The sequence below is a fragment of the Enoplosus armatus genome, chromosome 9 (assembly GCF_043641665.1).
Source record: "Enoplosus armatus isolate fEnoArm2 chromosome 9, fEnoArm2.hap1, whole genome shotgun sequence".
Classification (NCBI taxonomy): Eukaryota; Metazoa; Chordata; class Actinopteri; order Centrarchiformes; family Enoplosidae; genus Enoplosus; species Enoplosus armatus.
Genome location: NC_092188.1, coordinates 11,045,979 through 11,059,494, shown reverse-complemented (window position 1 = coordinate 11,059,494; position 13,516 = coordinate 11,045,979). Strand labels below are relative to the sequence as shown.

At 40.2% G+C, this 13,516-nt stretch overlaps 1 protein-coding gene across 1 annotated transcript; it reads right to left on the bottom strand.

The window, feature by feature from the left end:
- Window positions 1-637: 637 nt before the first annotated feature.
- On the bottom strand, window positions 638-12,278 carry ca14 (carbonic anhydrase XIV). Its single transcript, XM_070912641.1, has 13 exons — window positions 12,191-12,278; window positions 11,807-11,830; window positions 7,900-8,079; window positions 7,488-7,633; window positions 5,395-5,490; window positions 5,213-5,279; window positions 4,917-5,074; window positions 4,498-4,624; window positions 2,931-2,954; window positions 2,682-2,766; window positions 2,485-2,526; window positions 1,501-1,554; window positions 638-749 (listed from the first exon to the last, which is right to left on the bottom strand). Exons 1-13 carry the CDS (start codon window positions 12,276-12,278, stop codon window positions 638-640), a joined length of 1,203 nt encoding a protein of 400 aa, XP_070768742.1.
- Window positions 12,279-13,516: the final 1,238 nt, after the last annotated feature.

Sequence of the window (13,516 nt, the reverse complement as noted above, 5' to 3'; positions counted from 1 at the left end):
GAACAGATGTACATAAATATAACTCATCCATTTACAACATAATGTGCTAAAGTGAGTTCAGAGCCGTAATGTTCGGACAGCATCCGTTTATACTAAACACTTGAAATCTCTCAAGAACTTTTATACCAAAATGTCCAACTTGTGTCAATGCTAAAGTCTTGGGGCAAAAGAAAAGAATAATATTACAGTGGGTATGAACAAGTCTATTACATTTCATACAGTGCACTATGCTTGTGTTTCAAGGCAGGATGAACAAGAGGAAATAATGTGAAACAAAAATAAAACAAATATATCATACAGAGTATTTACATCAACCACTCATGCATCCCAAGCATTGCAAGAGCAAACATACGACTCAGCAGACCGACAGATAATTAAACCAAGTGCTTCACGTGCGAACTGATACCAAGACTGCCAACGTCACTGAATTTATGTGGGAAAGAAAAATACTGAGAACAAGTGATCAGGGCAGCAGGTGATTTGTCCAGTTTACTATGTAAAATGTTTTTTTTTTTACTGTCGCCTTTTGTAACTGTGTTTTGTTTTATGTCCCCTGTGGAGACATGAATCAGTGATGAAAATCATTGCCAAGAGTGTTTTTGTCTGGACGAGACCTGAAGTGGACCGTGCTGTCAGCTCAGGGCTCCGTCTGAGGAGACGGTGAGGGTTCTTCTTTCTTTTCTCCGTCAGAGGTCGTGTTCAGTGCCATGTCTTGTTTTTTCTCCTTCCCTTTCTCTGGCTCCTTAATCCTGAAACATCAAAGGGAAGAGTCATTCCTCCTGAGTCATCCCAAACGCTGTCAGTGTAGTTTGTTATGTTATCCAGCAGAGGTCCTCATTTGTTAAAGAATACATGGAAGGTTGTGCATGAGTTTAGGGCTCCAGTAAAGTAGAAAATAACTAGCAGAGCCCTAAATGTTGTCCACCAACACTGAGACATGTTATATGATAATTAAGTGGAAGAATAAGTACAAGAGGGAAGACATGTGTTAACATGGATGTCCACGTGGCTGCGTCACGTCTCCATTTGGGTTTGAATGTCCACTGGAGGCATTCCAAAAGTAGAGCATCTGTCCTTCAGCAGCCACTTTTCTAATATATAGTAGACATTTTTCTGCTGCGACGGAGTTCGAATGTGTCACATCTGTATCCAGTGAACATTGCGGGTTACACTGTAGCTGCACTGCATCAACAGCCAGCTGACAAAACTCATAAACACCTAAAACTTCCGGATTAAAGGATTATTCTGCCTAGTATTGAGTTATGTTGAAGAATTTGAGGAATTTCCCTGAAAGTTAATAATAAATGTATAATACTGTTTTCCTAACAGTCTGTGGAGTTTCTTTGAGCACTAATACTCTAAGAGAGGTGTTAAAGTCTAGCTGAAGAGGAGGAGTCACTATGAATGGGTGGTTAAAGCAAAGAGATGTGGTCAGGAGTCTAACTCTCAGAAGTCAGAGTTAAGGTTTCAAGGTCAAAGGTTATGATTTTGAATGGTGACCTTGGCATGGGAGCAGGCCGGTTACTGTGCAGGACGTCCCAGCTAGAGGTAGAGCTGTCAGAATCACATGACCAGAAACAGAGAGAGAAATCTTGGATTTAACATTTCAAAGAGGCTGTGTGCAAAAATTTCAAAACTCCCTCCCTCCCCCCTCCTCCGCTCTCATTGGATAGAAAGATTGGAGGTGACATTTTAAAGTACTTGCACATGGCTGACATTATGAAAGCCAGTGGTTCCCAAAGTGGGAAGGCTCCTGTATCCCAATCTCACTGTGATCTCTTTAAACATAAATTCGGTTCTATACAGCAACATATCCAACAACAATGAAAATAATTTTTGTGTCCTCAAGACTCAAGACTCTGGGATAAAACATATAGTATATGGGAACTTTGGGAACCCCTGATCAAAGCAGTAGAAAGGTTAAATCACAGACTGGTGGGACACAAGGGGAAACCCACCACATATTGTCATTAATCAGTGGTAATTATGAGAGAAAATAATATGATTATATATAAATTATAGTATGTATTGGGAAACAGCCATGTTATTGCAGCAGAGGTCAGAGAATCAGATTATCCTTAGCGCTGATCTTAGGGGTTGCTTTAATCTTTTATGGTGAAACCTCACAAAGAGGATTATACGTTTACTGACAATTCCATCTGAGCCCAACCAACACGAGGCCAACACCAATATATATATATCTGTATCAAGCCAAAATCAGCCAGTTACATCGGCCAGGTTTTCATAAATCTCAAAATGTGCCTCACAGGACTGTGGGTACACAGGGCTCTTCTTCAACTTCAGTTTGTACAAGTGTTATATTATATTCCCAGTTTTCTTCAGTAATCCTTTGTTTATCATGGTGTTGATCCAAGGTCAGCGCTAAAGGATATCTGACAAGCACAAGAAGAGGAAGAAATCACAGAAACAACACAGTCAGTGCGAGTTGTGCATCCTTGTCAGTAATGAGATCAGGTAAACCACCTGTTTACCGCGACTGTTTCACGGTGGAGGAGTGTAAAAAATCTGCCGAGAGATAGGAGATGGAGAATGAGAAGAGACCGGATGTTTCCACAGTGACGGCTCCCACAGTTTCTGCAGGTGGCCCAGTTAAACCAGAACAACAGCAGACTGGTAACCAGAGTCTGCTGCGGCAAAGCAACGCAGCAAAAGCTCCTTACCGTATCGTCTTCACGATGAAGCGAATGATGACTGCCAGACCTACACAGCCACACATCACTCCTATCACTATAGCTGTGACTTCACCTGCAGAGGGGAAAAAAACACAAAGAGGCATGACAGGTGAAGGAAAACTTCCAAAAATACAGCAATAAAACAGAGCAGTTAAATTATTTAAACTATCGATGTGATCATTGGCCAGTTACTTTGCTTTTTGCAAAAACGTGCAGGAAAATCAGAAGTAGTCTTACCAGAGGAGAGCTCCTTCCCTGATTCTGCAACAAATACAAGATTGAATAAATTATTAGGAAAGTCACAGTGGATTTCATCTTTCTGTCTCACAGTTCAAACACATTGATTTGTTGGTTTATCTCAGCAGAATCTGCTGTTCAGCTGTTTGAAAATGTTATGTCTAGTCAGTCTTGCTGCCTTTGACAGCAATGCTGATATCACAGGCCTTCCAGTTCAGTCACTCTCTACAATGAGCACTTCACACAAATTCTTTCTCCTTTGTCTTTGTCTACCACTCTGTCTCCCTCTTTCACTTCTCTGTGTCTCTTTTTTCCCTCTGCCTTTTTCTCAGTTAGACTCGCGTGATAACAATGGAGTCAGTGTTTCGTTTTTTTTGCAAATCCTTTTCTCTAATCAGCTCGCAAACAAACACTGCTCGCCCTTGCTTTTCCACCACTTCCCCTTTATTTCTGTCTCTCTCTATCCAAAGGCTCTTTCCCTCAGACAAAGTCACGAGTAATCCTTAATATTCCCACATTCCACTTTTCACTCTCTGCATGGATTGTGCTAATTGCTAGCTTTGGTCCACATGGCCGCCCACTGACTTGTTATTGTGCTTTGCATTATGAGCAGCATGCTGTTGAGGTAAAACACTGGAGTTCACAGCAGTTTGTCTGTGACCTTCTGCAACTTCACATTTGTGCAATCTGAAACTCAGTGGTGGAATATAACTAAGTACATTTACTCAAGTACTGCACTTAAGTACAAATCTGAGGTAAAAATGTTTTTTCATGCCATTTTATACTTCTACTTTACTACATTTCAGAGGGAACGTTTTACCTCACTACAATTATCTGACGCTTTAGTTGCTAGTTGCTTTACAAATTAAGAAAAAAAGTTTATAAAATATGATGTTTTTTATACAGTTTATACAAGTAGAGCTGAAACAAAACAGTTACCGAAAATTAATTGACAACTACTTTGATAATCGTAATTATATATTTATATGATAATAACATTATTCCATATTGTTAATAATGTTAATTTACAATAGTTGTGAATTTTGTACTATTCGTTGGACAAAACAGTCATTGTGAAGGTGTCACTTTGTGCTCGGGGGATAGTCCGAATCTTTACAAACCAAACAATCAATCGATTAATTGAGAAAATAATCAGCAGATTAATCCATAAAGAAAGTAATCATTAGTCACAGTCCTCTACAAAACAGTTAAAAATTAGCTTCACCTCAACCAACTACATAAGTAAAATCCTGTTATCTAATGATATGATAATACAACAGTCACAGGGGCCCTTTTTCTGCATTGAGTACTTTTACATTTAAAACTTTAAGTAAATTTTCTTGATTACACTTTTATACTTTTGTTTAAGTAATATTTTCAATGCAGGACTTTTACTTGTAAGAGAGTATTTTTAGTTGAGTGAAGGATCTGAATACTTCGTCCACCACAGTATATATTACACTAATCAGGTAATATTTATCATTCACAGGCGTGTGCTTATCTTTCATGTCAGCCGTCAACATTGGAGAGTGGGTGTCATACTTCCTGCATGCTCTGTGTGTCTGACCTGCACTGAAGGAGGTGAAGACGACCCTGTGGTTGAGCGGCTGTGTTGTGCGGTAGTTGTCCTGCAGCGGCATCCTGTCCAGATTTTCAGCTTTACTGGAGTAAAGTATCGTCTCCATCCTCAGCAGCTGGAGTGGAGAGGTGAGGGGGAAAAAACAGTTACAGTCCTGAGGCAACAAACGTAAAACAAAGTAAGTTAGTCGATTGATGTAGACTGTGTGAGGCCAAAACAAAGTAAAGTATCCAGGCTGTGTTCATCTTTTATTTAGGCATTAGACAGCATTTCAGTGCATGTTGTTGCATGCATCAGTTTTTATTGACGGATCAAAATCACTGTCTGCATGAAAGGTGAACATTAAGTTGAGGCATGCAGGATCTACTCCTGTACACTTTAGATGAGTCGCAGTGTCTCGGCTTCACCTGAGCCTTTGAGATTTGAACCCTCTCGTGGAACAGTGTCCAGATCACACTCTGGTAGCAGGGCGGTGTCGTCAGGGAGCCGTTGTAGCGATAGTAGCGTCCCAGATCGTTAGGGAGCAGCAACTGGATGTCAAAGGCCGGGATGGACACCTTCTGATCTGCCAGTCGGTGTAAGGACGAGCAAAAAAAAAAAAAAAGGTATGTGAGGTCTTATAGATACTACTGCTTTCATAGGTCACTCCATTATAAAGAAGATGTAAAGGAAGAGTGTTTTTATACATTTTAAGTAGACTTACCAGCATGTCTGACGCGGCTCAGGTAGTTGAGGATGTTGTTAAATGCCGGGTTGGTCTTCTCACCTGTCTGGGAAACCAAAACTTAAATGTTTATTACATTGCTCAGAATCCTGCAGCTAAAATGTAAAACAATTACTCTTCTTCTTCTTTCATAATGTTGTGTACTCCTGCTGTTTTATTACCACAATGAGGATTCCTAAAACAGCCAAGCCGTCGCTCTGCGTCATTGCTGTGGACATGTTTGGGTAGAGCTCAGAGTTGTAGTGCACCACATGCAGCTGGAGAGAGAGGGAGGACACTGTTAGAGCGAGGAAGACATCCTGGTTTCTCCTCGTGACAGCTGAGGGTTAAAAAAGAGAAAGAGAGGGAAAGCTGCGTGCAAGCTCAGTTTTTCCTTCTGAGAGTATGACCGAAGAAAAATAAAGAGCGACGAGGAGACTGATGTGAATGAGAAAGAGCTTAATTGTCTCATTATGTAATAAGACTGCTCACGCATGACAGGTTCCTTTCTCTTTTTTTTGGACTAATATTTGTCCTCTCCTTCATTTTGTTTGTGTTCTTTCTTATTATTTCATGGACTCTGCAGGATTGTTGGCTTTTTAATCTGCTTATGCCTCTTCCTCTCCAACCGCTCACCCCTGAAGAAACTGGTGTGTTGGCATACCTGGACACTGACAGACGGACAGGAACTGAGACGGCTTACTTTCCCTCCTTACTCTTTCTCCATCTTTTTCTCCTCCCTCCAAAGGTTATTCAGTCGCTTACAAGTTTGATGTCCTCCTCTTATTTGGGACTCGTTGGCAATCCATCCCAAAACTTTCTCGTCTGTTGCTCTTCTGTCTCTGCACGCCTGTCTCAGCTACTCTAGAGGACATGAGTTCAGTGTGTTCAGTATTTCCGTCCCTATCACACACTAAACCAGAATAGGGATCCAAGCTCACTCAGCTATAACAGATTTGTGTGTGTGTGAGAGACAGAGAGAGACAGGAAGGGCAAGAAAATATGAGGTAACAGGAGGGATATAGTCACAGAAGAGAAGAGAAGTAGAGCAAGAAAGAAAGAAAGGGACTCAAACTTCCACTGTAACCCCAAGGTATAAAGACAAAAACCAGCAATGCATTAGTTCATGTCTCTCTTTGCAACTATCCTGTCTGTGGAGAGCCCATTTGCTCCGACTGAGCACATAAATCTTGAAAAAGCGGGGTTCCTACAGCCACAACTATTTTATTTTTATTATCAAATAATATTGTCTCAATCAAGCGATTCATCATTTTTTAACATGAAATGTAAAAAAAAAAAAAAAAATAGATGCACAATTCCTTTTTTTTAATTGTCATATATGACCAAGAAAAACAGCCAGTCATCACATTTGAGGAGCTGGAACCAGGGAATGTTTGGTAAAAAAAAATTAATTCAATTTAAAGTAATTTCCTGGGCACTGCAGCTTTTAGCAGATGTTACTTAAACAGGAGTAAATAGTGCATTTGTGGGGGACTGTTGGATGTGGATTAATACACATTTGGTTCACTAGTGAGTTTGTATTCGATCACGTATTGTGTGCACAATAATGTGAACATAAAGTTAAGAGACATATCTACCGACAGACTTTCACACAGTTTTGCTTGCTGACCAACTTACTTTGCATCAATGTAAGCTTTCATGTCAGTTCAACAGAAGCTTCCTCCTGATACTTTTTCTCCACCTTGTGTGAAGGGGTGTGTGTGTGTGTGTGTGTGTGTGTGTGTGTGTGTGTGTGTGTGTGTGTGTGTGTGTGTGTGTGTGTGTGTCCTGTAGACATGTATTCATACACTACTAAAACCTGTAGTGTAATCCATTTTTAATCTGCTGTTATTTCTTATTATTTGTATTATTATAAAGCCTCAATCAAATCTCACTTATCTGCAAAACTTAGACAGTTAATTGAGAGTAAACATATACGCTCCCTAAGCTCTCTTACTGGACTTGTCTATTACACATTTTCTTCCACAAAATATTATTCCATGTTTTAGCAAAGGTTCATCCTAATTCTTTTACATGTACATTGTGGTAAATCAATTGTTTTCCCATCCATTTAAATGATAAATATATCAGACTTGACATAATCACCAGAGGTACACTCTCACTTCATATTTTTGTATAAAATCTTGACCTTCTTAGAAAACTACTATTATCATCTTACTTGACCTTTACTTGAGGCACGACTCAGCTTGGCTGTGATTTGTCTTGCACTCATTTGGAGATTTGACTGTTTACAGTGAGCTGTGTTTAAACGTACCTCTGCATCTGCACTCAGTCCGTTTATGGTGTGTTCGCTGCCCCTGTGACTCGAGCCGCCGCTGCCCCAGTGGAGGTGCAGTTGCACAGCGGTGAAGAGCCAGGGCAGCCCCCCCAGTCCCATCCAGTCTGGCAGCTCAATCACCGCTGATGGAGAGAAGAGCAAAACAAGAGTTGACTCTCTGAGTTCAACAGATAACTGATAAGAAATATTAGGTAGGGATGTGATGAGAGTGCAATTCTTCTTCAAAGTTAACATAAGAATTCAATTTTAGCTCATCTCCTGAATTTTTTTAATAGGGAGTAAAAAGTTTGCTGCCAGGTTACGATTGAGGATGGTGCAGTATAAACAGATCAACCGTAAGGCTGCTCGGATACCTGGGAGCTGGAAATCAGCTGGCTGCCATAGTTACCTGTGTGTCCATTATTGTAAAGAGTGAAGGGCTTGTTGCCGTGCTGACTGTAGCCCAGTGGGGTCAGTGGGATCAAACTGGTGTCGTATTTAGTCTGGGTGGTCACCACGTCAACGGGTGACTGAGAAGTACCACCGCAGTCAGGGAAATACTGCGACCACTCAGACTGACCCACCGGGCCTTTGACAGGAGAAAAGACAGAAACAATGATGTCACCCAATCACACAGTTCACTGGCTGCCAGTCATCCAGTGAAGAGCTTCCATTGATCGGTCTCTAATTATACAAGACAATTATTCCTCGATGTTCTCTTCAGGTTCACAGCCTCATGGTGGTGATGTGAATAAAACATAATACATTTTAAAAAACATACTGAATGTATAAGCATGGTTTAAAGTTTGAGGGTTTAACAATGGTCTTAAAAGGCCTTTTATACATACAACATATGTGTGACTACACATTTTTTTATGTTTGAGCCATTAGGGCTATAAAGGAGGGAACCATGCTCGCTTTGCTTTTGATGGCACAGGACAAACTCAAATCCCTATCCCTGAACCTGCACTGAGAACCATTGATATAGATTCCACTATCCGGTATGAACCTTGGTTACATCTTTTCTTGCCAACATTTAGCCACAAAGTTTTTTCTTCAGTGATATAGAAGGTGCTATCTTCTGTCAGTCAACACTGGTCTCCATGAGAGAACACATGGAGGGGTGTGTGTATCCATAACAACAGATATCACCGTCTACATAAGTTTTAACCACAGCTGAAACCTTTTGTCGTCCTGAATGAATTCTGCTCTGGACCAGCTTATCGACACTAAAACTGAAACCAGACTCAAATACAGGAGACATGTTTACGTCCCATGAAACAAAAAGAAGTTACGCAGACATGCTACCAACAACATGCTGACAAACGGAGGTGATTTTGGCACTTCAGTGAATAAGAAATGTCCACTGATAACAACCACAACATAATCAACATACAATATCACTTGAGCCTTATTTTACCTCTTCCAACCTCAGTATTATCCAGGTGTCCTGATATCCTCTGTATCATTGTAGTTAAGACAGCTCAGAAATAGATAAGCCTCGTAAGATATAGATCTGAAAGGTGTCTTGATTAAACTAAAATGCTGTTGAGCTTAATGAACACCTAAAAGATTTGTTCACAATTAATGCAAAATTAACAGGTCTCTAAAACAATCGTTTTTAAAAATTAAAATGGATTTGATCTTTCGTTAAGTAATATGAAATGTTTTTTCTAAGCCTGACGTTTAGATGAGCTAATAAAAATTTTAAGATTATTCTTGAATTGTGTCCCTTTCTTCATGCCAGTAAAATTATTTACTTTTAACATATAACTCTGGTCTTATTTAGAGTAAACTATAAAACAGTCGTTGCAAACCCAAAGCCAGATCTTACGACTGAATATTGACTTGTAATAACTGTTTTATTTTTCATGGCAGGCAAAAACATGAAAATAGCTACATTTTTGGAAATGTTTTGTGGTCATAGCACAGAGGATGAACCCACCATCACAGTTTTACGTGGTTCTGAAACATCTTTAAAAAAAAAATGTAAAAATGAAAAACTGATTCCTGAATGACAAATTCAGCATTTGAACATAATTAAAGCCTGATTTGTAATAAAAGGACAATAATTTCAAAGGTTTAGAAACGTTTTACTTTTAGAAAGATGATCTGTAACAAGATTGGTAGTATGTAACAATGAACAGTTGGGTTACTGTAAGCATCCTCTGCTATATACTGCTAATGTCTAATATCAGCTCATGTACTTCAGTGTTTACTGTATACTTATGTAGTTAAATAGGCTCTATATTTCAAATTCTTATAAACACTTCATTATCATACAACAATTGGCATGTAAAAAATAAGAATAATTTACTTAAAAGATACATGGAAATATTGAGAAAGTAATTGAAGGAGAGGAGAGTGATTTAGGCTCTGGTTGACTGACTAAAAAAGAATTTGGTCTCCCCAATTGCATAATAAAAGAAAGTAAGAAAAAGGAGTCTGAAAGAAAAGAGTGACATGTGAGTCGAAGAATCTGAATTTCAATTGCAAGGAGAGGAATGCTTTAGAAAACGGGCACACCACTGACACTTTTTACTCACAAAGACATTTGTCAGTGTGCAAAAAAAGAATATCCAATCATATATTTGCGGTTGGTCCTGTACCACGTTTGTAAAATATGGATTATGGTTTGGTTGTAACACAATCTTCTCAACACATTCAAGTCAACAACTTCTGCTACAACAACACAATAGGTTGCACCCAGTCTTCCCCTCAGTCATCTCTCTCCCTCATGCACACACACACACACACACACACACACAAAATGTGAGGAGGGGACTTAACATCAGCAATGTAAACACATACCACATCTCCTCTCCCGCTGCCTGCAACCCCCCACCTTACACCTCTAATCTGCCCCCTACCCCTCACTTCTTTTCCACAGCAAAGCCCCACACCACGACCTAACTTCAAAAGTGAGTCCTGCGGCCCCGCCATTGGTCGTCATGGAGGTCTCCATGGCAACCGGAGGCCGAAAATTCTGACCCTCTGCGCCTGCTCTACCTCTCCCCTAGCATGCTACCCCTGTCCTCAATACAGCCAGGAACAAAGACACACACACACATATGCAGATTCTGCCCCGTCTCTCATCTCCTGTGGTAAGAAGCATCTCTGAAAGCATGTAACTCTCTCTTTCATGTGACAAAATGTTGCGCGCAAACAAAACTGACTTTCAGCTTCAGCTAACAGCTCAGCAGTGGCCACATCATGCAATGCTGTGTCACACAACATGCCTCACTCACACTCATTCAAGCACTTTTAAAGGACTGTGGATGAATCCCAGTGACTTGCATTTTGAAAAGTCTTGACAAAAACAACAAATTAAACGCATCTGAATGCAAGACACTGATCATTCTACATATTGGCTACTAGTCTAAGATTACGCCAGATGTTTAGCCTCCATACGTATTATAATAATGTCTAAATGGCTAAGGGTAGATACCAGTTTGCTCCAGGCACAGCTTCTACAGCTTGCTGTGTATTCTGTATGTACTGTACATTGGTGTTGCCCTCCTGAATACATGCAGAGAGTGGTGGTCTGTGCGCCCCATTCATTCCCACAATGTCATTGTCCACGGCATAAGCAGCCAGTGTGTGTCCACAACACAATAAACACATAGGTTATTGTGCGCTGCAACAATAAGGGCACAATTTGGTATGCTTTTGCTTCATCCCGTCCCATCTCCCTCTCTCTGTCCAGCACCCTCATCCTTGTGCACCTGCTTCCCTCCGCCTGCCTCTCTATCGGCCTTTTTCTTGCTTTCTTCCTCTCTATCTCCCACCACCCCTTCATCATCTCTGTGTGACTGCTGTGCTCATGCCAGCTTGTTGAACTGTAACTAATACAGACAGAGAGGGAAGTAGAGGAAAACAGAGGGAGAAGGGTTGAGAAATATGAGGTGGGGGGTTGAGAGACAAATCCTACCCAATTTACAGAAGCTTTCATGACAGTGCTAATGTTTTAGAGGTAAACATTTAACATGTGCAGCGAAGTAGTTGCTCCTATTTTCATGAAAACTTGTCCATGCCATTATTGCCAGACTAGATTACCACAAGTCATCTTGTATTAGACATTAAACTGCTTGACCAGGACAAAACAATTAAATCACATCAAATGTCTATTTATTACAGGACCCTGATCTATAAAGATCGTAATAGTCTGGCCCCAGATTAAAAATCATATCTGTCATACGTAAAACATCTCCAGATTATTATCCACCCTCTGTGTATGTTTTTATTACTCTCTGCAACACTTTGAATTGCTTCTGCATGCAATTTTGCTCTACAAAAAAACTTGAACTTGAACTTACCAGTGTAGCTCCAGGAAATTTCCTCTGAAAAAGAATAAAAGAGGAAAAACTCACTTATTTTTAGCCTGTTCTTGTTCTTTATATTCACAGTGGCTTTAAATTTGATTTTCAACAAACACTCACTATGTTAAAAACATCATATCTGTGAGATTAGATTTTATATAATTCACTTAAATCTGTTGTTATGTTTTCATCACTTATCAACCTACTGCTGTTTCTAATATCATCCCAGTACAATTCTGAACAACAAGTTGTTAATGCCTAACTACAGTGGTACTACAGTAGTCCTCAAATCCAATTGTTGTGTCTGGATCTTACTACTGCTCCACTACTAGAGCTCAAATCTCACATGATGCTGATTATTATGTTAATTCAAGACCTTACCAGCAGCAGGGGCAGCTGTCCACTGGAAACACAGAAGCATTAGAAGGATAAAAAGACCCAAAGAGTCCATGTTACCCTCCTTGCCCATACACAGAAATGAATAAAAGTGGACGAGAGATGAGGAGCAAGTGAGAGAGAGAGAGAGAGAGAGAGAGAGAGAGAGAGAGAGAGAGGAGGGGGGGACTGACTGGGTCCAGCAATCCCACCTGCCACTGCTCTGTTCAACTGCCAGAGTGTAGATATTACATGCTGGCTCCACTCTGGCTTACAGGGGACCCAGAACAGGTCTCAGCAAGAGACAGATGGAGAGAAAGTATGAAAAGAAGAGAGAGAAAGAGTGGGCAGAGGTGGAGAGAAATCATGGAGAGACAGGACCGCAAAGAGGGACCAGTGAGTGAGAATTAATTCAGTGTTCGTTGCTGGAAAAAAAAAAGGGTGATACAACAGGGTGAGAGGACAGAGGGAGGTAGACTGAGGAAAGGAGGTTACTGCGTGGGAACAATGAGGTACAAAAAGATAGGACAGGGGGTAAAAGGAAAGTGAATAAAAGAGAGACAGAGCGGCCATATGATGCAAACATGCACTGATCACAGGGGAGAAATGGAAATGTGTCCGCCTGAGAGGAGGCGTCTGACTTGCTAAACTTTCTAAAATGGACAAAATACTAGCAGTATATACTTTGGACCCCTTGTTACAGGTTTCATGTCTGTGATTTGTAAGCAATCCAATTCAAGGCTGATTTGCCCTCTTTAGATTGTTTGATTTGAATAATATTTAGAGGCCTGAAGAGACATTATTTTTTGGAGTTTCCTACCCCAGTAATCATCACGCGACCACTTAGACTCATCTCACGACCCCTTGTGGGGTCCCTTCCTGCTTGTTGGGAACCACTGGGCTTGGTAATGGTTATTTTAAATGATTGACTTTATAATTGTTTAATATGTAGGCTAGTCTCTGCATTTACGTAGGGTATCTTTATTTTCACAATGTTATGCAAGATTATATTTACATGTTTTATCATTTTATGCAATATATGTTGACCCCCAGCCCATATATATTTTGTATGTGAAGTGTTTTGTATTTCATGTGCGAAACATACTACTACTAAAGTATGAATACTGTATGTGGTACTATATAGTGTGTAGTATAAGAATAATTTGTAATGTAATGAATGAGATGAGATGGTGTTGTTCATACTGGCTCACTGCCACACTGTCATGACTTACTGGGACACTTGAACAGAGTCATCATTAACATTATTAGTAACACCTGTGCTTTTAAAATGGTTAAAATGTCTGCTGTGAATTATTTTAATCATCAATTACC

What these genes read in the sequence shown, in the direction of transcription:
- ca14 (XM_070912641.1), bottom strand. Translation starts at nt 12,278, where the DNA reads ATGGGCAAGGAGGGTAACATGGACTCTTTGGGTCTTTTTATCCTTCTA. An exon ending in CTTCACCTCCTTCAGTGCAG is followed by an intron (nt 2,955 to 4,497) that starts GTCAGACACACA and finishes TATTTGTTGCAG; the next exon opens with AATCAGGGAAGGAGCTCTCC. An exon ending in AGGGAAGGAGCTCTCCTCTG is followed by an intron (nt 2,767 to 2,930) that starts GTAAGACTACTT and finishes TCCCCTCTGCAG; the next exon opens with GTGAAGTCACAGCTATAGTG.